The 22,792-nt window shown below is 39.0% G+C and overlaps 2 protein-coding genes and 1 long non-coding RNA gene across 9 annotated transcripts; 2 read left to right on the top strand and 1 right to left on the bottom strand.

Moving 5' to 3' along the window:
- Positions 1-58: 58 nt before the first annotated feature.
- On the top strand, positions 59-3,979 carry LOC148132319 (uncharacterized). The gene is made up of 2 exons (XR_015747837.1): positions 59-562; positions 3,139-3,979. It is a non-coding gene; the product is annotated as an uncharacterized LOC148132319 (long non-coding RNA).
- On the bottom strand, positions 3,715-12,225 carry UXT (ubiquitously expressed prefoldin like chaperone). Of its 7 annotated transcripts, none has more exons than XM_087956646.1 (7): positions 12,105-12,225; positions 11,236-11,354; positions 11,026-11,107; positions 10,801-10,868; positions 5,906-6,013; positions 4,472-4,535; positions 3,715-4,040 (listed from the first exon to the last, which is right to left on the bottom strand). In XM_087956646.1, exons 2-7 carry the CDS (start codon positions 11,313-11,315, stop codon positions 3,975-3,977), a joined length of 468 nt encoding a protein of 155 aa, XP_087812772.1. In that variant the 5' UTR covers positions 11,316-11,354; positions 12,105-12,225; the 3' UTR covers positions 3,715-3,974. The 7 variants fall into 7 exon arrangements, with proteins under 7 accessions (XP_087812772.1, XP_087812776.1, XP_087812773.1 ...); XM_087956650.1 differs by having other exon boundaries at positions 11,939-12,132; XM_087956647.1 differs by having other exon boundaries at positions 11,553-12,130.
- LOC113430318 (ER membrane protein complex subunit 3-like) lies at positions 12,221-22,558 on the top strand. The gene is made up of 8 exons (XM_087956645.1): positions 12,221-12,453; positions 15,428-15,485; positions 16,754-16,847; positions 19,145-19,249; positions 19,994-20,075; positions 20,202-20,281; positions 21,288-21,367; positions 22,086-22,558. The coding sequence occupies exons 1-8, from the start codon at positions 12,296-12,298 to the stop codon at positions 22,194-22,196; spliced, it is 768 nt and encodes a 255-aa protein (XP_087812771.1). The 5' UTR covers positions 12,221-12,295; the 3' UTR covers positions 22,197-22,558.
- The last annotated feature ends 234 nt before the right edge of the window (positions 22,559-22,792 follow it).

Genomic DNA, 22,792 nt, shown 5'->3' with positions numbered 1-22,792 from the left:
GAGAAGGCGGAGTCGGCAGCGGCCCGGACGCCTCGGTCCGTCTCCTCTCTGCCCGGGGCTGCACGGTGTCCGCGGGTGGAAGCGCTCCAGGCAGAGTCCCGGGTCACGTCCGAACCTCGCGGAAGACTGGCGTTAACCCGATCCCTGCTGGAGTGAGAGGCAGGAGAAATTGAGGGCGGCTGGATCTCCGGCTTTGGATCTCTCTGCTCAGGACGAAGAGATCTATTGAAACCAGGAGGCCGAGGGTTCTTTCCTGAAGCGCGGGGCTCCGGAGAGCCGAGAATCCCCAGGCTGAGCTGACCGCTCTGGACCGGCGGGCTGGAGACGGCGCCAGAACTACCTGGGTTGAAGATGGAGTGAGAAGATCCTGGCGCTCCCCGGCTTCTCGACCTGTTGGATGCCAACTGGGGGAGGAGAGATTCCAGGACATCTAGGCTTTACCTTTGCACGAGGAAGTCCGCAGGGGAGAGGGACGCAACTCCTTCAGCTGTGTTAGGACTGACATTCCCACCATTCCCAGACGCCATGAGGGACCCCTATTTGGAGAAAGCTGGGCTTGAAAGTTAGGACCCAGGACTGATATTTGGGGGGGGGGGGAGGCGGAATGTCCACTCCTCCGCTTCTCCAGCCAGATACCGCCTCCCCTCCGCCCACCTTGCGGCGGGGTAGATCTTGCCTTCGTGGCAGGCAGCCCACGACCTTCTCGCCCCCTTCGCCTGATCCTTACTTGCCCCGCGGTTGCCACGGCAACGGAAAGCCACCATGACAGCGGAGGCGAGGGAGGGGGGAGAGAAAGAGGTGGGTGGGAGAGAAATAAGACGCTGCCATGGTAACCTCTGGCCCCAGAAGGATAGGATCCTTCAAAAGACTCCATGCCTTTTTTAAAAGGAAGATTTCCCGGGCTTAGACTGGTTCGGGAAAGGGTCTGAAGGAGGGGTGATGACCTTTAGCCTGTTAGGAGGCAACATTTTATAAGATGAGGGGGAAACATTTTTAGTCTTCCCAAATGCCATCAGAATCAGGAGGAACAGCAAGGTCGTAGTTCATTTTTGCGATTAGTCATAGGGAATCTACTTACCACCGAAGCAGCTCATCAGTACAACACAGTGATTATAAACAAAGTTTTGGGTGTTTGTCAGGATTATTAAGGTAAAATGTTTAAATTGCTTTAACCAGAGTTCAGTGAACTATAATCTCATACTGATCTAACAAACAGAAAACCCTACTTTTCAATAGAAATTAAAGGATGTTGCTGTCTTTGCTATGCCACTGAATTCAATACACAGTACATCCTAAATCTTATTGAGCTAGACAGGCTTTCAATTTAGCAGTTTAATACCATTGGTTTTATTTATATGTGCAGCATTTATTACAGATTCTTCAATAGAATTTCCAGAGGGGTTAAAATTATTTAAAACATAAAAAAACATTAAAATGTTGACATAAATTTGCATGCAAATGCAAACTGGTAAACATGATACACAATTGGTTTTTATATCCCATTTCAGAAAAAGTCATGGTTTAAAAAGGACATTACAAATTCTTATAAAAATCAGAAACAACTAGTGTTTTGTATTCAAATATATAGGTTGAAGTAAAAAGGCATTTTGCATGCAAAAATAGTTAAATTTGAGATTTTACATAACCTAAAACAAATTTATCACAATTTTCAGCATTGTTGGCTCTGGATTGCCATTTAAAGAATCATCTTCTAAGTAGCTATCTTGGGAATTATTATTTGGTGTACTTGTGTTTGCAAAATCTTTCATCCAATCAACTTTTAGGAACTTGGGATTCTATTCTGATTCCCCAACCATTATCATTATTGCCCCTTATCTGGGATTCCTAAGCATGGTTTTGAGAAATTTACTCCTGAATATATATATTTTTTTACCTTTCCCTCCTTATCTGCATTTTTCTTATACATTTTGTCAGTCCCCCATTTCTCTTTTCTCCAGTTCCAGCCTTCCAGAATGCTGGCCTTGTTTGTTTTCTGGGCCTTGTACGTATCGCATATACTTGATTGCTGAGAGAAGGAACAGCACACTTTGCAATAGGCTTGAAGTAAATCCATGTTTTCCATTGTGAAGAACTGAAAAGTCAACGATAGAGGCACAGACATAGCTAAAATTATTGCTCTGTGCAAGATAGCAAAATCAAGATCAGTTTGTTCCAGATTTTGGCCAAGAAAAAATTCATGAGTCTTAGGAGGGAAACAGAATTAGGCTAGTACCATTTACCTCTTCCATTGTAATGATATATGAGAATTACCTTGGGAGATAGGAGGAAAAGCTGCAGACTAGATAACCATCATGCAAATTGTATCTCAGTTCACAGAAGCAGAGAGGTATTGAAAATGTTTCAGAAAAGACCATGGTTTTCCAGAGGGTAAAAACAAAGGAGAGAAATAATTTCAGACTTGTAAGAGTCTGTTAATGTAATCTTAAATATAGAACTAGTAATCGTTGCTGTGCTTCATGGATTATTTCAAAGGGCTAACATCTACCTTGTTGAGTAGCCCACATGCAAATGCTCTCAGTGCCTTCCTACTACCTCTCTTGAATTTAAGTAATGCATACCTCCCAACCCACCTATCACCTTAGCCACCATGTATTCACAGAGTTCTCCATCTTATTTACCTTTAACTACCAGTAACAGCCATGCAAGCTCCAGGTTCACTCCAAACTTACAATACTTTGCATATCCTTCAGTGGAATTGGATCAATCTACTGGGTTTATTCAGAGACTACACTTAAGCAGATCAGCTAAATACAGAACAGGTTCATTTGCACATGTTAAGCTTGGCAATAATTTTTATTGTATTAGATTTTGTTTTCTGAGTGGGGCTTAACATATTGGATAACCCAGCTTGTTTGAACAACGTATGATTTAATGTTGGTCAAATTGAGCTTTGAAAATTGTGATGAAAAGGGGAAGGTACACATAGAAAATGGGCTAACTCAATCAGGTGAAGAGTGTAATTCAGCCGCACTTCATCACTTCTTCCCAATTATCTTTGTTTCTGATTTATACATGGGAATCAGAATTTCATAATCAGGACAGGAAAAATTCCTTTTAAGATGTAGCTCTGCTGCATACTGTTAAGGCCAGTTTTGTCAGCTCTTTTGTTTCTCCCAGTAGCCTTTGGAATGTTTGCAAGATGAACATGGAGACATGCCCCTCATTCACCACTCCACCCTGTTCTTCTGGAAGAAGTATTTGGAGGCATTGTACTTCCAGCCTGGACATATCCTTTATCCAATGTAGTAAGCAAAAGTATTCACAATATTCCAGGTGCAGTGGTATCCCTGATTTGTATAAGGGCATTGCACTGGTTTTTCCCCCCCAGTATGTTAACTTGAAAGAATACAACTGAGGTGTATGACTGATGGCAGTTACATTTTGAAAGGGAGGTCCTCTCTTCTATGTTAAAATTTCATTATCAAAAAAGCAATAAATAATCGCAATCCCAAGATTGTTCAGTTCTATCAAAAATGTTCATAGAATCTATAAATCATACAAATATATCTTATTTTTATTTTTTTATATTTGATTTATTTTGATAGGAATAAAGCTTATAAACATAAAATAAACAAGGAGAAAAAGGAAGGATATCAACTTTGCACAAGTAAAAGCAGAGGTTATTCTTAAAAAATTAGAGCACAACTGAATGGAACAGATACTGAATGGAAGGAAAATAAGAGACGAGTCCAGTACAAATACAGTATCTTTTTTATTAATACAATTATTTTCAAAATGAAACACTAAAATTGGAATCAGACATGGGAGCAAGTTCAAAGAGACTCCCTCACTAAAAGTGGAGCTGCTCTTCCCCATCACTACCTCATGTCACTGTCTCTCATTCACCAGAGTTTCTCCTCACGCATGCAGCCCCGACTGCAGCAAAAAATCCACAATCAAATTTTCTTCTAGAAAACCAAAATTACTCCTTGTGAATCATAGAAGATGGATTCCTAGAGGAAAACATCGCTTCTGTTCTCCTCAGGCAGATCTTTGAAACCTTGCAGTTCACGTAATCCCTTCAGAAAGAAAAGGAAGATGAGGTTCTCTATTGATTCCTTTAATTTTCTTTTACAGCATAATCACTATCCCAAACTATATTAGAAAAAAAAAATCCTCTTTATTCCATAAAGGAGCTTTCTTGATCTGGTGTGGGACCAAAGTACCTAACCTCTTCAACCTGTATGGTACATGATCACACTAGTTATGGAAGATGGAAATAGCTATCCAACGTATCTGCCAACGTTGCAGTTTGGGGAAGTCAGTCATAGAACAGGAGCCTAGGAAAGAGCAGTTCTTGCTAATTCTGTGCAATTACTCTTTTTTCTTCAAGTCTAGTTCCAACCCACCATCATTTCTTTCTCTGCCTGCAAGAAGAATGAATGCCATCCGCCACATCCCCCCCATTTCTCCCCCAACAGTAAAAACTTTGCTGACCACATCCCATTACCTCTAAAACCATCCGGATATTGGCTTTTATTCTGGCAGAATCTTTAGTAAGAGTTTCACTGAGCCTGTTAAAAAACAGAAAAAATCCACAGGAGATAATAGAGAAGGAAGGGCTGGCCTGGTAAACCATAACAGCTCTTGACTGCCCATAGATGAAGATAATATGGCATACAGGGAGGACCTGTAATTTTATAGTGCATGCTGGAAAATTTATCTGAATATGAATAAGAATGCAATCCTACATGAACCCATCAAAGTTTAAACTCCACTGAATACAAACATGGATTAAGCTGCACAAAAGAAAAGGACATCCTTGTTTCTACACAAGAGACTTCATCTATGCTTGCTTGGCTCAATATTTTATTGTTTTATATTTTATAGTTTGCTGGAGCCTATCAAAGTAAAAAGAGGACATGTCCAGATATGATGTAGAGTGTAGTTGCTCACAATTCAGGCTCATCCTTCACAGAATTGACTCCCATTTTCAAAAGTATCCAAGTTATTGATGTCACTTCATTGCCCATTTCCAACTCTACACTGCCAAGAAGTCATTTTAATTGTGGTTTAGTTTTAATTTAGTTTGGTTATCATCACAATTCAATTACTATTCCTATTTCACAAATGATCTATTTTCCATTACCTGTGGTTGGAAATTGCCTTTACACTTATAGAAATACACTTTTTAAATGCAGTGGATAATTGCATTACTGTAAGTTATTTTGTGAGCCAGCTGCCTGGAAGCATGGACTGAACAGGAGGAAAGAATTTAGAAAAAGTATTCCCACTAATGGCTAGTATTTAAGGATATATTCCAATTAGCAAAATTATACTCCATAAGTTCCAGATTCAGAAACTGCACTGAAAACCAGTTTAGGAGCCAATCTTGCTTTTAATCATACATTTGCAGCCTCCTTGTCCTTTCAATCTCACTTTATAAATACAATACTTTTTTTATAAAGTTGTAGCAATGACTAATGATATAGCTGCATGAAATTTATACCAACGTGATAAAGATGCACTATTTACATTAATTTACATGAGATGACATTCTTTCCAAACCCTGTGAATGTAGTTTTGGGATGGCCGATGATTGTCATATTCCTTAGCCTCATGCACAACAATACAAATTGCAGATTTTTCTATGCCAGAGTGACTATTAACCATGTTAAGTCAGTAATATGTACATTCTCTAAAAGAATACGTGGATCTACTGAATCAAATATTTATTTAAGAAATTGGTTATACTATAATCTAGTCTCATCTTGTACATACATTCAAGAAGCTTGTTCTGCTTATAGCAGCCAGTAAATATGCTACTAAATAACAGCTAGAGGATACTAACTCCAGGTTTTACCAAATAGAACACAACAGAGCAAAGCATCTTTCAGTAATAAGGTGAGAATAGAAAATATAAAGGCTAAATTCTTCTACTCACTCATTAAGCAACTTTGTCTTCTTCTCAATGAAAGTTAGAGCCTCTGGTAGAGTCAGCTCCACAAAGAATCCATAACCCAGAGCTACAAATATGGTTGATGTATCAGGCCTATAGGCAGGAAAAGGAAACTGAATACAATTGGCATTTAATGTATCCACAGAGATAACAGAAATAACAACTGGGATTCTGTCTGCTGAGGAGAGTATAAAAGCTCAGGTCACATGTTCTGCTAAATTACATGAGTTTGTTTCATTTTGAATTGTACAAATCTAGCCATTTATGATTTCTCTAATAAAGGCTAAGAAAACCATGGTTGCATGTTATGTGAATCCAATCACAATTTATATTATTAAAAAAACTGCAAATATATCTCAAAGAAAATGAGCCATCTCTTCCTATTTTCTTCATGAAAGGTAAATGGGCAGACACTAGGAAGATTTGAAACGTAAAATATACCATGTTGAGGTAGAATATACTAAAATTAGTTAATGAACCAAGAAAAATCGATTATACTTAGCATACAATGTAATACAGTAAATATTTCCTTCAGTTGAGATCAACCTCTTGGTAACTACATGAATATTAGCTCTGTTGGAAGCAAAATGAAAATGGTTTGCCACTTTCTTTATCTGGGACTTTTTTCAAGCTTCCCTATCTAGCTTCCAGATCCAGGATTTCCTGGTTGTCTCCTATCCAAATACTATCCAGATCTGTTTCCTTATTAGGATCTTTTGGATTAGTCAAACCCAGCTAAATACTAACCCTGCTGTGCATCCAGTGTTTCTTTTTCCAGTTTTGAAATATTTGGGTGACAGCAGTATAACCGAAAGTAACAAAATAGATGAGATGGGTTACTTTTTTCCTATAAGAGGAAAAAAAATCTAAGAGCAGGAACACAAAATGAAGAGTTGACTTTCTACACTGTTTTCTATAAACTGTTGTACTTCCCTACCCCCATACATATATATATATGTAAAGTTAGCTTTCCAATATATTACATTTGTATCACTGTAGGATAACATAGAAAGAGAGCACCATGCTGTCCATTAAACTACTAATACCTTTTAAGGGTGCCTCAACATTCATGGATGATAAAAGAAGAAACAGTTGAAAAGAAAAGAATAGGCAAGACATACAATAGAGTGCAATAACAATCTGCCTGGTGAATTTAGTCCTTTTTGTACTCCCAAAGGTGCTTTTTCAAGAGGCAACTGAACTGTTTTTCTTTGAAGACGTATTAACTTCTCATCCAAGAAGCTTCTTCAGCTCTGACTGGATAGTAGGAAATGGAAGGATTTTTGTAACGTTTCAACAGGGTTTATTTCTTTTCTGTTCTTCCTAGCTACTTCTTCCCCTTGTCTTTATTTCTATCCAATTTTTATTTTATTTCTTTCCTCTCCCCTTCCCAGGGTAGTTCCATATTCCCACATCGTGTGGAAGGAGAGAAACATGTTCATGTGTATGGGTTATATTTGAAAATAGCAATTATAAGTAATCTTTGGCTTACTATCATTTAATGATGGTTCAAAGTTATGATAGCCTTGGAAAAAGTGATTTACAATTTGTCCTCACAGTGACTGTCACACGATCAATTTGTGATCTTCCCAGCTGGTTTCTGACAAAAAAGTCAATTGAAGAAGCTGGATTTGCTTAACAAAAATGGTATTTTATTTTTAACTAAAATAAGTAAATATAAATGTAAACCCAGATCTGGTGACACGATGGCTCACTCTAAGATCTGCTCTGATAGAAATTCCTGTCCCAATTGTTAAGTCGAGGACTACTTGTAAGCTTGGAAATAGCGTTCACATATTTTAAAGACTATTTATGCTTAATCATTTTTTAAGTCCTGAGAAATTATCTTTTTCATCAACAATTACCTATCTTTATTAAATATTTTTCATTCTTATGCAGAAACTTCCACATAAAAAATCTTTCTGGATGCCAGAAAGATTTTGTGTTTTTGTTTGGCAAACACAATCTCTTTCTGCTTACAGTTAATGTGTGTTCACACTATCCTTGGCCCTCTGCTATTGGGAAGGGGAAAGAAAGAAGCGTTACTTCACACTCAGCCACCTGTCTTTATACTGGGCAAAGCTAGTGGGAAAGCAGCCTAAATTTGGCTCTTGTTCTGCACATTATCTTTCAATGCACAACCTTTTGTTCTTAACCAAGGATGGGTTCATCTGGGGATAAAATATCCACAAATCATCAGCATCCATTCGTAATGAATTTGTAGATTTCATAGCACTAACATTTAGGGAAAAGCTGAAAACATTTTTATATCATATTTTCCCAGGATGAAAAATGAAATTTTAATTTTAATTTATTTATAGGGAAATTTGGTTAAGAGAGTTAACTCTCTTCAAACACATATTCTGACAGATGGGGTGGGGGGAACGAGGAGAAAAGACAAGACTTTCACTGTCTCTTCTGACTATGCCTTTTTTTTAATGTTCCATCTATTCATTTCTAATGCATTTCTAATTTGTTAAAAACAATGCTTCTTAAATTAGCAGTCACCTCACACAGCAAGATTGGCAGCATATAAATTTAATAAATAAATGTATATGTACAGTATGTATTTTTTAAAAACCCTGGATCTATTTTTTAAAAAAAAAACCTGGATCTAAAACATGTTATTGTGGAGCCCAAAGAGTTTTCTCCAGAATGTTTTACCACTAAGAATAGCCTGAGTGCATGACTCATCATTCTGAGCATGTTTCCTGATTGAGAGGATGGAGAACCAAAAGTCCAAATCATACAGAGAAATTGCAGCAATCTCCTCAGCAGATTTACCCATTAATCCAACAAGAATCTTTGATTAAATCATTTTTCACACTTCACTGAGAGCTTTTTCATGCAATACAACATGAAAATTATGGCTTTAGAAAAGATCTGGATGTTTTCTTTGGAGATTAGCCTGCAAATTACAGCACACAGTATATAAATGGTGCTCTGTAAATAAAGATCAGCTTTTACAGCTATTCTATGACAGCCTAAGCAAACAGGAAACCCTTTACAAGAACTTAGCAGAGGTTACTTTCAAAATTTTAACTTGGAAACCCTATTGTTCTATTTTTTCCTTACATTTAAAGAACAGAATTTTAATTTTCTGATTTTTTTTAACAATGTATTTCAACCTTTTGAGAAGTGTTTCAGGTTAAGAATAAAAGATTGGACCATGAGAAAATGTATAGACTCATTCTGTTATAATATTATAAATCAAGCTATATGATACTAGTATAGGGGCATCCAATGGTAGGAGTCTCTAGACAGAAAAAACAGTTTTCAGTAGGAAATAGATAAACCTGTGAAGACAAACTATCAAGGATTAATTATGACCATTATAAAAATCTCATAAGTATAAGAAGAAGAGAAGAGAATTAATGAAACTATATATAATGAATATATATAATTTAAGGCAAAAGAAATACAATTAAACAGAAGGAAAGGGAGCAGTAAAGAGAAGTTGGGAAAGGATATGAAATTGAACAGATAAGATATATATATTAAATTGTGTTTGTATAGAAATGTGATAATTTGGAATTATCTTGTTTTTAAATAAGACATTCTATGTGTTTTTTTTAGAAAAAGATATTTTATGTTACTACATCCTATGTTTTGTTTGCTTGTGTATGTTTTTTAAAAAAATTAATAAAATTTGTTCAAAAAAAAAATCTCATAAGTATTCTATTGTAAATATTTTTAAGAATCTTTGGCAGGAACTTATCTGGCCTATTTTAAAATCCAAACCATAACAAGATATTTCTGAGTACAAACAGTCCTTAATTTACAACTACAACTGAGCCCAAAGTTTGTATTGAGACATTTGTTAAATGAGTTTTGCCCCATTTTACAACCTTCTTTGCCACAGTTGTTAAATGAATCACTGCAGTTGATAAGTTAGTAACACGGTTGTTAAGTCAATCTGGCTTCATTGATTTTGCTTGTCAAAAGGCTGCAATAAGTGATCACATGAACTTGGGACACAGCAACAGTCATAAGTATGAACCAGTTGCCAAGCATGGGGAAGTAGCAAAGGTCGTAACTGTGAAAAATGGCTCTAAGTCAGTGTTTTCATTCCCACTGTAACTTTGAATGGTCACTAAATTAACAATGAGTTGGAGTGTTAAGTATATTATGTAAGTTATTAAATATTTTATTTATTACATTGTTTTATCTAATTCCAAATTAGATTTATTTCTAATTTCCTTTTGGGCCTTTTGGTTATAAATAAAATCATATCAGTTGCCACGGACGAATAATACAAGAAACTATAGTGTTTATGTTATTTTCATTTTCATAGTCAATCGCTGTGGAAAACAAGATGCCAGTCCAGATAATTATTAATCCAGCATGTAATTTGTTTATCCTCTTCGAGGTACTCATTATCCAAAATCCTTCAAACTTATCACTCACACACAGGTAGATCAAATTAGTTTTATGAAGAATATTCATTACCAATAATAATCAGATATAAATTTCAAAGTGCTTTGTATATATAATCTCACTACAAAAATATTATTTCTATTTATCTTAATTAAATCCTTCAGACTTTAACATTTGTATGATTGGCTGTCATTGAAGGAGTGCCATCTTATTCTCAATCATGAAGAAAGTTAAATAATCAGTGAATAAACTGTTACAATTGATTTGACTGCCACTGCAACAAACTTAAGTGCTAGTAGATACTCTTACAAGAAAGAATTATACTAAATAGCCCTCTGTCTCACTTCAACTTTTACGATTTTACCAGTTGGTGTCTTATGAAAGTTATAAAAATACCAGTAGTATTTTAACTGAATTTCTCAAAAGTTGCAGTACATATAAAAACATAAAAGGCCAGAAAGTTGTATTACATTGGATACATGGAAGATCAGTGAGCTACTCACACTTCTGCATTGACATAAAAATGGCAGCCTAGATCCACTTGAGTTTTCAGCTCCTGGCTTCCTGTTTCCTAAAAGAAAATAACCAATTTACCTGGGGCAGAGCAGCTCTTAATTTTCATCTAGTAGTATCTACTACAACAGAGGACTACATCACATGATTGCAAAGTAGATAAACAGTATATTTCATAAAGCTTTCCAAAGTAATTGGCAAGATTTTTGAATTACCTGTAAACGTTCAATAACGTTCTTGAGTTGCAAATACTGAGCAATCTTTTCATAAATTTCATCTCGCTGCTCCAATACTTTCCTGTAGGGAAATATCAATGTCTGAAATATCCTTATCAATGACTAAGAGACCTAATGACACACAACAGGTTAACTGCAATGAGGTAAGTAAAAGGAGGACTTGGAAAATATTTTTTTAAAATCACTCACTTAAGGTCTCTCTGCAAAACATCACTGATAAATTCTTCATACTGAAGCACCTTCTCTTGTAGCTGCTGTTCACTAAGCATCACCTTAAGACTTCCACAAAAAATATTAGTAAACAGATCCTGGAGGAGAAAATAATAAAAAGTTAATTGGAACAAATAATATCTACAAGTGGGAAAGAAAAAAAAACGGATTTTGAAAAGGTAGTCCACCCAACCTGCTTTTGCAAACGATATTTTGTAGGCAAATACACCCCATTTTTCTCCCCATCATTTTCCCTCTTCCGGCAGTTTTTATAATTATGTAATTGGAATATTTACCCCCACGTAAACCAGGCCAACCCAGAAATACACATTCAGGTACAATAAGGTCAAGGTAGAATTCCTAGTCCTTTCTCGAAAACTCAGAAGAGGCCAAGCCTGCGATTTACAAAGCAGCACAGGTCGTACTTTAAAAGCGAGGTTAAGTCTCTCTCGGACTCAGGCTCGCTTCCAAGCACTTCAGAAAGGAAGGGAGTTAAAAGAAGGGAGCAACTTTTGCCCTCCCCCGTCCAGTGAAAGCCGCCAAATGTGGGGGCCAAGAGTTGCCCGGGACAGAAAAATTAAAGCAACGCTCTTCTTTTCCTGCTCTAAGAGCGGAGGCGTCTGAGGAGAGATCAAGTGGTTTTATTTTCCCACTGTTTAATCATGGGGCAGCCTCGTCCGACCTGGTGAACTTCCAGATGTGACGGCGTTTAGTTTCCAATAGAGACTGGGAATAAGGAGAGGGGCACCAATTAAGGGCAACTATCCTGTTGCCATGGTTTTTTTTTTGGGGGAAGGGAATCACTATCGTTTTTGATAGCAACGTGAGGGCGGCCATTCCTCTTTTACCCGAGTCTCTCTCTCCAGGTCTCATTTGGGCTCCCGAGACGGTAAGGTACATAAACATGATACAGGAAGTGAACGGCACTTCCGGTTGGTAGGCGCTCCCGCCGCCGTCATCTCGTTGCTGCCCGGCTCGGCTCAAAGATACAGGCGTCTCTTTCTTTGATTCCGCGGTCTCTCTCTCTCTCTCTCTCGCGATGACGGTGCCAGATCTGCGGCTGGACCCTTCCATTCGCTTCTGGATTTTGCTGCCCGTGGCCTGGATCGCGCTGGCTGTGGGGATTCTGCGCCTGCGCGTGGCGAAGTTGCTGCGCGGCGAGCGCGAGCCGGCCTGGCCTGAGCAACGGCAAGACACGTGAGTCGCGGGGAGGGCTGCGAAGGACGCGCCGACGTTCCAAAGGGCTTAAAAGGACGGGGAGAGAGGCGAGATGCGCGAGCCCGCTGGAACGGTTGAAAATCCGAGGACTCTGTCGCACTTTTGGCATTATGGCCTAGGGAATTCTGGGACTTGAAGTCCACACGTCTGAAAGTTGCCCAGTTTGAAAACAACCGGGCAAGAGAGAAGTGGCAACACCGCCAAGAATTATCTGCCAATTCTTGGCGGGGTTACTACTTTTCTCTTGGCCGTTTTTTCCCCCCCAAAGTGGGCAACTTTCAGAGGTGTGGACTTCAAGTCCCAGAATTCCCCAGCCAGAATGCCAAAAATAAAAACCAAAACTGGTTAACTACAGGTAGTCCTCAACTTACAACAATTCATTTAGGAACCATTCAAAGTTACAAGGCACAGAAAAAGTGACTTATGACCACTTTTCCGTTTACAACCTTTGTAGCATCCCCATGATCATGTGATCAAAATCCAGAGGCTTGGCAGCGGGTTCATACTTATGACCATAGCAACCAGGATGATTAGGGGACTGGAGACTAAAACATATGAAGAACGGTTACAGGAACTGGGCTTGGCTAGTCTAGTGAAGAGAAGGACCAGGGGAGACATGATAGCAGTGTTGTTCCAATATTTGAGGGGCTGCCAGAGAGAGAAAGGGGTCAAGCTATTTTCTAAAGCACCTGAAGGCCAGACAAGGAATAATGGATGGAAACTGAACAAGGAGAGATTTAACCTGGAAACAAGGAGAAACTTTCTGACAGTGAGAACAATCAACCAATGGAATAGCTTGCCCTCGGAAGTTGTGGGAGCGCCATCACTTGAGACTTTCAAGAAGAGATTGGACAGCCATTTGTCAGAAATGGTGCAGGGTCTCCCGCTTGGGCAGGGGGTTGGACTAGATCAGTGATCCCCAACCTTTCTTATGCCGCGGCCCGGTATCCCCAACCTTTTTATGGCGCGCCCAGTACCGGCATCAGCTGGGCGCCGCCATCTTTTTTTATGAAAAAGTGCTTCTGGTGACTTCACCGGAAGCACTTTTTCATCAAAAAGATGAGGCGCCAGCGCCCGTGAGCTTTTCTGCAGAAATGGCTTTCACCCGGAAAAGCTCACCGGAGGTTGCGCCATCTTTTTGATGAAAAGTGCTTCCGTGAGCTTTCTACCCGGAAAAGCTCACCGGAAGCACTTTTTCATCAAAAAGATGGCGGCGCCAGCAAACCAGCGGCCCGGTAGGACTTGTTCCGCGGACCGCACCGGTCCATGGACCGTGGTTGGGGACCCCTGGACTAGATGACCTACAAGGTCCCTTCCAACTCTGATTATCTGTTATCTGTGCCCCAAGGTCATGTGGTCACTTTTTGCTACCTTTTGACAAGCCAAGTCAATGGGGAAGCCACATTCACTTAACAACCGGGTTACTAACTTATCAACTGCAATGATTGATGTAACAACTATGGCAAGAAAGGTTGTAAACAGGACAGAACTCACTTAACAAATGTCTCACTTAACAACAGAAAACTTTGGGCTCAATTGTGATAGTAAGTCAAGGACTACCTGTACTCAAAGCCTAACTCAGTTTAATATAAATCTAGTAATAATATAAAATCAAAATACCCACCAGCAGCACAACAGCCTGCCCCCCCTTTTAATCTCAGTCTGAAACAAGGATATTTTTCATATTTCCTGAAAAAAAGGATGAAGAGTTGAAAAGAGACATTAAAAAATCCATGTTTACATTAGGGAGCAACAGCCTTTTTCTTTTTGATGGTTCTTAGCTAAGAGTGAGCAAATGGTAAACTTCAAGATAACACTGTAAACCTGTATTTCGTAAACTGTCTTCCAAAAGCACTAAAGAGCATACTGCCTATTTCTTCATGGTGTCTTTGTGAAAAGTGGATTTTCAACAGGGTACAATCAAGGTCAAACATCAAGAGCATTATGCTCATTGTTTTTTTTTTTAAAGTTCTCATTTCAGATGTAGAAAAAAAATACAAGCTTGTACATTTATAATTGGTGCATTAAATATAAGAGAAAATGAAGAATATGAACATATTTTTATTTCAATATTCTTTGCATTTCCCTTCCCCCTTTTTAAAGAAACACTCCCTATACAAATATTTGAGGATATTTCTTTTGAAATATTTTGAAAAGTTTCAGAAACACTAACGGAAGCATGTAAATATTTTCAGCTATATCTTATGCTATTCTGAAGACCCAAGGCAAGCCCATTGTTTAATACCATGTCTCCATGATGCAACTCTTTGGTTCCCCAAGTGGCTTCCAATAATATCCCATATAAAGGCATAGGATGCTGACTTCATAATGACAACTATATGAAATTGTAAAATATACTTCTTGAGTAGAGTTATTTTGCTGATTATGAGGAATACTGGAGGCAAAGAAGACTTGCATACCAACCCTGTATTTTAATTGCCTATTTTCCAGTGTCATGTTAAAGACATTTGAACCATGTCAACTAACAGTTGCAAAAATATATTGGGGGAAGTGACAGTAGGAATCATGCAACAATTCCCATAATACTGCAAAAATCAAGGAGTCTGGTAGCACCTTTTAAAACAATCACATTAAAATTTCTCATTATTGATATCAACAAAGCTTTTCTCCTACAATGTCTATAACAGGGGTGTCAAACTAGTGGCCCGTGGGCCAGATGGGAAAAATGTCACATGACGGCAACGTGACGCCATGAGTTTGACACCCATGGTCTATAATATTGCATGGGATTCTAAGGGACCAATTATGACTAAATTTCATAGACTACTTCATCAGTGCCTTTAAAATGCTGCCTTAAACAACTGTATACAGGTGGTGGATTGTGTAGGGAACACAGTGGTTTAATGATACATCTGGATTTGCACATCAGATAATCTCTTGGGCTAACAAATTCTATTAGTATTATAACTGAACTGGGTGCTCTATCTGTCAGGCAAATTTTGACTCGCAGCCGCCTCTTGAGAGAAAATGGACGGTTTCTAACTCATCAGGTGAGAGAATGAAGTCAGCCTCTTCTTGAACACCCCTATTCCTCAGACAGATTTTGGCAGATACCCATCAGAAGCTTCTTGGCATGGAGATATTTCCCAGCATTTCAAGCTGCATGTGCTTGTTTCTATCAAAACCAAAACTTTGCTAAGGATGCAAAATGAACTAACAAAAATAACCAAAGTGGATTTTGTTGTTGTTTTGTGATACTTACCTCAGGTTCTCTTGGATAACAACTGGACCAAGACTGTTTTTGGATGATTTTTTTTCAATGAACTTTATTTTAACTTATATATTGTTACTGTTTTCCAGGATTCTAGAATTCTTGGACTTATTGCTGGTTTTATTTAAGGTTGTTCTTGTTTTGTAAATTGCTCTGGTAATACTATTATTTTAATCAGCCTATCTGTATTAGTATTTGGCCTTTGCCTATGCATCTCCCCATCCACCTGCCCCAAATCAAAATGACATTCATCATAATATGGCACTACAGTCAGTATGAACTTTTGTGCTTATCTGAAATTAGAGCTGGTTGGTCAGTGTGCTGGCTTTCTACATCTAAATGGATAGGATTGAACTTTAAGAGACTAGGTGAAGGCAAACCTACAATAGTGCTCTACCCATAAGTAAGGTATGCTAAAGATTTCAAATAGAATGCCAGAGAGGTACTGCAAGCACCCAAAAAGGAGATTATCAACATAAACTACTGTATATACTCGAGTATAAGCCTAGTTTTTCAGCCCATTTTTTTGTGCTGAAAAAACCCTCGGCTTATACTCAAGTCAGATTCCCTCTGAAAAAAAAATGGTGTGGAGTCGCGGCCTCCGGCGGCAGCGACTCCCAACAGCCTCAGCCGGGAAGGGAAAGGCAAAAGCGCTTTGCCTTCCCTTCCCGAGGCGGCGGGACTGGGGCCGCGCCGGCGGTAGTGACTCCTGACTCAGGGGCCTCCGAGGGAGGGGAAGAGAGTGACTCCTGCCTCCCGCTGTCATCAAGATCTTCTTCTTTTGGGTTAGTGAATCAATTAAACCTTTCATGATAGTGAGATCGCTTTCCCAAATTAATTATTTTTATTTTTGAAATTTACCAGTAGCTGCTGCATTTCCCACCTCGGCTTATACTCGAGTCAATAAGTTTTCCCAGTTTTTTGTGTAAAATTAGGTGCCTCGGCTTATATTCGGTCGACTTATACTCGAGTATATACGGTATATGTATTTTTCTTTTCTGAATAGCCCAAATTTCACCTTAACTTTGTCACCTTTATTTTTTCCAGGGTTTTCTTATGCGCAAGCATTACTTCAATAATTCAGAGAATGGCTTCTTTCGCAAAACTAAACGCAAACTGCAGTCCCGAAACCCACTGACAGGTAACAAGGATGACTAGTTTGTACTCAGGGGTGGTAACAATGGCACCTTAAGTGGACTAAAGCTAGTTTTTGTCATTTTTTTGCCCTAGTTAAAAAGATTGTAATCTGTAGAAAGTCTCAGTTTTGGGCATCAGCTGTAAGGATTTTGATGTATATCAGTGTTTTTCAAACTTGGCAACTTTAAGATATGTGGACTTCCGCTCTCAGAATTCCCCAACCAGCTGATGTATATGGCTATTATTGAAGCTTTCTCAAAATAGAGCTGCCAGTTTACACAAGCTGTATTACCACCCTTCTTGCTATTGTCACTGTTACGTAAACCAGCCAAGGCTCCCCCATAAGGGGGGGGGGGGGCATTAAACAATGTTCCCTAAAGAATCTCTGGTAGATTCTGTTATGGAAAATATTTGTGTGTGGCAGAAGACTGTCAAGAAAGTTCACAAGTATTACACTCCATGATTTGTAGGGACATCCATTTGAGTGTGTATTCTCTATTAGCCTTCCATCCTTCCAACACTAATTTTGCCATGACTTAGAGAATGAGAAATCTAGTGAATAGTTGATTCAGATTTCTCTTTGCTTTTCATTCAGTAGGTAAACAGGAAAATTGCTCTGCTTCCAGTTTGCTTCCTGCACCCATTCCTAATACAGAAATCATACTGAGTCTCTTTTACCATACTACTGATAGGATTATATATTTAAGGTCCTTTTGGATAGACACACCCATCACCCTTTCCCTTTTGAGGGAAGCACAGTGATAACACAGAAAAATAGTACAAAATAGTATGCTGAAGGACTAAGATATGAGATGGTAAATCTAGCTGACACTAAAGCATTCAATATCCTTGCCTCCACCATAACCTCACTGCTTTACAATTGCCTTTTTAAAAATTTCATTCTTTTTCCATCTAATGGAGGATCCTCCAACCATAGTTCAAACATGGTCTTCCTCTTCTCAAGCCATTTGCTCATACATGTTCAAGTCATACATATTCTTTGCAATGTAATCATTAAATTATGTATTACTAAATTAGGCTAAGGTTTTGCAGATTATCCCTGCAAAAAGAAATGAAGTTCTGATAGAAGACAAGATTCAGAGCAGGGAGCAAATCTATTCCATCTTTGACTCTGTCCTGTCATCTTGAGTGACAGCAGCTTTCAAGGGCAGCTCTAGCAGATGGTTTTCTTAGCCTTATTGGGATGCAGTCTCAAACTTGCCTTCTACTATACCAGGGCTGTCAAACTCGTGGTCTGCAGGCCAGATACGTCACGCACTGGCCATGCCCACATCTGGTTTAGCAAAGGTGTGGGGAAGTTGCGATGTCGCATGACGATACAAGCTTGACACCCCTGTCCTATACAGTACATACAAAAAAAAAAACCCATGGCCACTTTCTGCTTTATGCTATCCCCTGCACATTCCCTCCATTGTTCTGCCATTGATCTGCTTTCTTTATCCTTCAACTAAGCTTTGTCGTCTTTCCTCAGTCCTTCTTCTCGATCTTATTGGAGGGGAACCGTCTGAAATGCCTGGGAATGTAAACAGATCGCTGCTTCATTGGATCATTTTTGTCTTGCATTAGCATCAACTGGAAAAGGGAGGAAGGGCATTGCCAAATTGGTAGCCACCTCATAATAGGCCTGGAGGCTCCAGGCAGTGTATTTCTCTCAAGGCAGAGACACATAAGCTTTTAGAAATCTTCAGTGTAGATTCAATCACCTCTCTAAATCCTCTATCGTAGGTTGTTAAGTACATGACAGCAATCAAATTAACTACAGCATTCAATTTTAAGTAGACAACACTAATTTTAATTTTTGCCAATGCTCTAGCTATTAAATGTCAACCTCAGAATCTGTGCCCTAAAAGAATTTCTAATCTGTCAACTAAGATAAGTGTTTTAGTGTAGGACTCGGGCTTAACTGTTTGCCAACATAGCCCATACTCTGCAACTAGCAGACTTCAGTGCTGTGTATTAGGCTGATTAAATACATTTGTGTTTGATCAGATTCTTCCAATCCTGGGAAGCAGAAGAGAGCTCTGTGGGGCACCAAAATACTTTTCTTGGTTACCATGGTTTAAAATTGCCACCCCCACCCCTGTATTGTAATATTTACATACAGTAGGGATTACCTAAACGCAACTACTGCAGATCAAAACTTTAAAAATAGGCCTGAGTGAAAGTTGAGTTGGAGGCTCACTTTAATATGCCTTAAATATTCTGCAGTTTTTCTGTACTGTTAAAACATGTTATATACTGCATAGTTAGGGCTCTAACACTTCCTTTCCTTTCCTTTAGATCCCACAATGGTTACAGAGATGATGAAGGGAAACCTTATCGATGTTCTGCCTATGATTCTCATTGGAGGCTGGATCAACTGGGCCTTCTCTGGCTTTGTGGCTAGTGAGTCGAGGGGAATCATTGAGGGGAGGTGACAAAGCATTTTGTGTTTAGCTTCCTATTTATTTGATATTTGATATTATTCAATGTCTCCTTTGACCTCCAGGGTTGTGAATATGGAGTAAAATTATTACAGCCTGCAATATTTAAAGAATTATTGAAATAGAACTATTTTAATAGTGAAACTGGTGAGGGGAGCAAGACGACTCTGCTAATGTACTAAATAGCAGCCAATAACTCTGCCAGTGTACAATGTGGTTTACAATCCTTAGTTTAGCTGGTCCATGAGGTACACCTCATTTTATATTCTGTTACAAATGTAGAAATGGGGGTGATTGGTTGCTTGCTGCCCTCCAGATATGCTGAGACCCCAATTCCAGGACCATTCAGACAGCAAGCCAGTTCAGCGCATCTCAAAAGCAGAGTCTGGGAATTGCTTCTATAGCATCTGAACCATGAACCAGGAGTTTTACTTTGCTTACTTCTACCTTGAATTTTAGGTTAGCCATATACCTCCCCATGTTAATTTATAATACAGGAAAGAGAATGCAACATCACCACTGTAGCAACATAATGGCCAGGTTTGGAATACCAGCAGTTTTAGTGGAGATTTTCATCTGATCTGGTGTCCTATCTATAGCAACAAGGAACAGCAATTTGGAAATATTGGGGAGCTGGGGCTTGAGTGGTGAGAGTAGAATTTGGAGGGAGAGGCAACTCTAATCACTCTCCCTCCCAACCTTCTAGCTAAGGTTCCCTTCCCCCTGACCCTGCGATTCAAGCCCATGTTGCAGCGTGGAATTAACCTGCCTTCCATGGATCCCTCGTGGTAAGCCGCCATGTGCCCCAGGTCTAGCCAGTCCTTTGGGTGGCAGGATGGGAAGAGGACATTGGTACAGGACTGGTGAGCAAGAAGGCTGTTCACAGGATAGTTACTGAAAATTGTTTTTCCTAGGGTGAGTTCGGCCTCCTGGTATTTCCTCAATGTCTTTGGACTCCGAAAAATATACAAACACGTTCTGAGAGAGGACCCTGGTGAGAAATTGTTCAAAGTATTGGCTTAGTATAGTCTTTCAAGTGAGCAAGATAACCTTAGAAACCAGGACACAATGCTTCCAACTCCAACATTACGTTGAAAACAGGAAGAAAACATTCCGTAAACAGTAGAGTTGAGTGATGAGAGTGCTAGAGGGGACAATATAGCCTTAAATGGAGTTTGAATTGTTTCTAACTTACAAATTGTCAGATCTGGCTTTCAGATCTAACTTTGTAAATGGTTACAGAAATAGGATGCTGCGCCTCCTACAAGACCTATTTGCAGAACAGCATCTGCCACCTTCCTTTGTGGTGTAATAAAAGCTCACTTGAGCCACTGAATCACAAACTAGCCAACCACATTTTAGCTTAGCATGTGGTATGAATTTAGTTTGCATGGTTACCTTATCAGTGCCTCATGGGAATCTAGCAATTTTGGGTTAAGTAAACCATCTTATGAATGCAGCATACGAAAATAAAAAAGTTTTATTTCAACTTTAGTCCCTATTACCTTTTCAAGATTGATTCAATATCTCAATATTGTTTTGACGGATTCTTTTCCCAAAATAAAATATCCAGCCATCATTCAGTAGTATCTTCATTCTAATTTTTTTAAGAGTACATCTTATCTAGTTATGAATGTGCACTTTATAATTGGTTTGTCCTTATAATTACAGGGAAATAATTTCAAGGGTAGCCATATCAGTCTGCTATAGTGGGGGAATCCTTTCTAATATTCTACAGTCTGAGATTCAAGATACACACATCTTCATAAAGTAAATCTCACTAGGCAATTAGTGTTTCCATATGCTCCTCCCGCTTCTCATGCTCTCTTAATAAATTTAGTAACTCTCCTATAGAGACCTTATACTTAATAAAATGTGGACTGCTGAGCGTCTTGATGTTAGTTTCCATGCTGCCTCTGGCAGAATAGCTTACCAATTAGCCTAAATGGGTTTTCATTCTCATACAGTATTCGCACTTACCTTTCTTTCCTTCACCGCAGAGCCAAGTCAGCTATTGCTTGAAGTTCAGCTCATGGGCTCAGATATCCCTGCTCCACCAGATCCCAACAAGGCCTTCAAAGTAAGGTTCTTTATTCTACTGAATAATTCTACTGAAAAGCATAAGACAGGTGCAGGGAACCAAGGGCCCTTCAGCTATTAGCAAACTGCAACTCCCAAGGATCCCTCAACATTATCTATGTATTGACCGGGCTTCTTATAAAAGTTGTAGAGGATCATGGGTTTTCAGTTCACTGTGTGAACTTCAGTTTCATTATGATTGTCAAAATTTCGTTTAGGTCGGGATACGCTCTGTCAGGAAATGGATGGGAAAACAAACTTATTTCATATTGAAACAAAACAGTTGGATTAATATATAATAGGAACAGGTAATTTTTTTCAGGAAGTGGGCAGACGGAATTTTGAAAGCACGAGCATCTTCATAAAATGCCTTCCAAGGCAGGCTATCACAAAACACTTTCAGTAGGTGGCAAATGGGTGGTGTTACGCACACAACAGACACAGATGCTTCCAGATACAGCAGTTTAAAACTTTCCCCCCTTTTTTCTGAATAATTGGGCACTCTTCCCACTCACCTTTTATTTATTTATTTTTAAAAAATCTTCCAAGATGTCCATATTTTCTTAATGTGAAAACAGTCTAGTGAAAGTCATTTAATTTGAAGCCTGGGCTTTGATTCTGCCACTCTCGTAGTTGGTAGTGCATTGGTGGATTTAATAGTACTTGAGAGTTAAAGCATGGATTCGCAAATTACCAACAAACCCTTTCTTTTCTTTCAGGCTGAGTGGGAAGCCTTGGAATTGGTCTCTCACCACTGGGCACTTCAGGATGTTGAGGAACAGCTGATGTCACAGGACCTCAAGTTGACCCAGATGTCCAGGCCAGATTGAGCTCTATCAGTCCACTCTGGAGTACAGTCCTATGGGACGGCAGTGCCCAGAGACATTCTGTTTATCACTATGAATTGGTGGCCAAGGACCACTTATTGTGCATGGTGTGCTAAAGTTGTGAAGCTGTGCTTGGTTTAAATGGTAAAAGATACTGACAGCACTGAAAAACAATGATCAGCAGTCTGATCAGGAAAGAGTTTTAGAAACCTTGTGAAGAGCTGAAGCATGGAATAGTGTCTGCTTCCATTTCCTGGTATGCAGCAAGAGAAAAAAAATGTGATAAGTATATTTGGAGGCTTCAGGTAGAGATTTAATGTATATGGTATTGCAGAATACTGGGTAATAAACCAAGATAGCTGCAACTTCTCTTGCTCAATTGTTATTTGTTCAGGGGCAGATTCTAAGACGTGCTAAATAGACTCCGAGTTTAAATACTTTTAACACCGCACTGAAATAACTCTTTTGTGGGCACTAGAGTATCTCCAGCAAAAGGGAGATCTAGATTGCAACTCTTAGGAGCTACAATTGCCTGATGTCAGCTTAGAAGCTACCAGATGTGGATGTTCTTAGTTTGTACTGACCGAAGCAAAACAGAA

Source organism: Notechis scutatus, chromosome 2, assembly GCF_049901735.1.
Source record: "Notechis scutatus isolate UNSWTSFEM ecotype Mainland chromosome 2, rNotScu1.2, whole genome shotgun sequence".
NCBI lineage: Eukaryota > Metazoa > Chordata > Lepidosauria > Squamata > Elapidae > Notechis > Notechis scutatus.
This window is presented reverse-complemented; position numbering and strand designations above follow the sequence as displayed.

Coding starts and splice junctions, on each gene's coding strand:
- UXT (XM_087956646.1), bottom strand. CDS start 11,315: ATGCTTAGTGAACAGCAGCTACAAGAGAAGGTGCTTCAGTATGAAGAA. Junction 10,869..11,025: donor ACGTTATTGAACGTTTACAG/GTAATTCAAAAA, acceptor ATTTTCTTTTAG/GAAACAGGAAGCCAGGAGCT. Junction 4,536..5,905: donor AAGACAAAGTTGCTTAATGA/GTGAGTAGAAGA, acceptor GTTTTTTAACAG/GCTCAGTGAAACTCTTACTA.
- LOC113430318 (XM_087956645.1), top strand. CDS start 12,296: ATGACGGTGCCAGATCTGCGGCTGGACCCTTCCATTCGCTTCTGGATT. Junction 12,454..15,427: donor CCTGAGCAACGGCAAGACAC/GTGAGTCGCGGG, acceptor TCTATCTGTCAG/GCAAATTTTGACTCGCAGCC. Junction 15,486..16,753: donor GACGGTTTCTAACTCATCAG/GTGAGAGAATGA, acceptor TATTTTTTCCAG/GGTTTTCTTATGCGCAAGCA.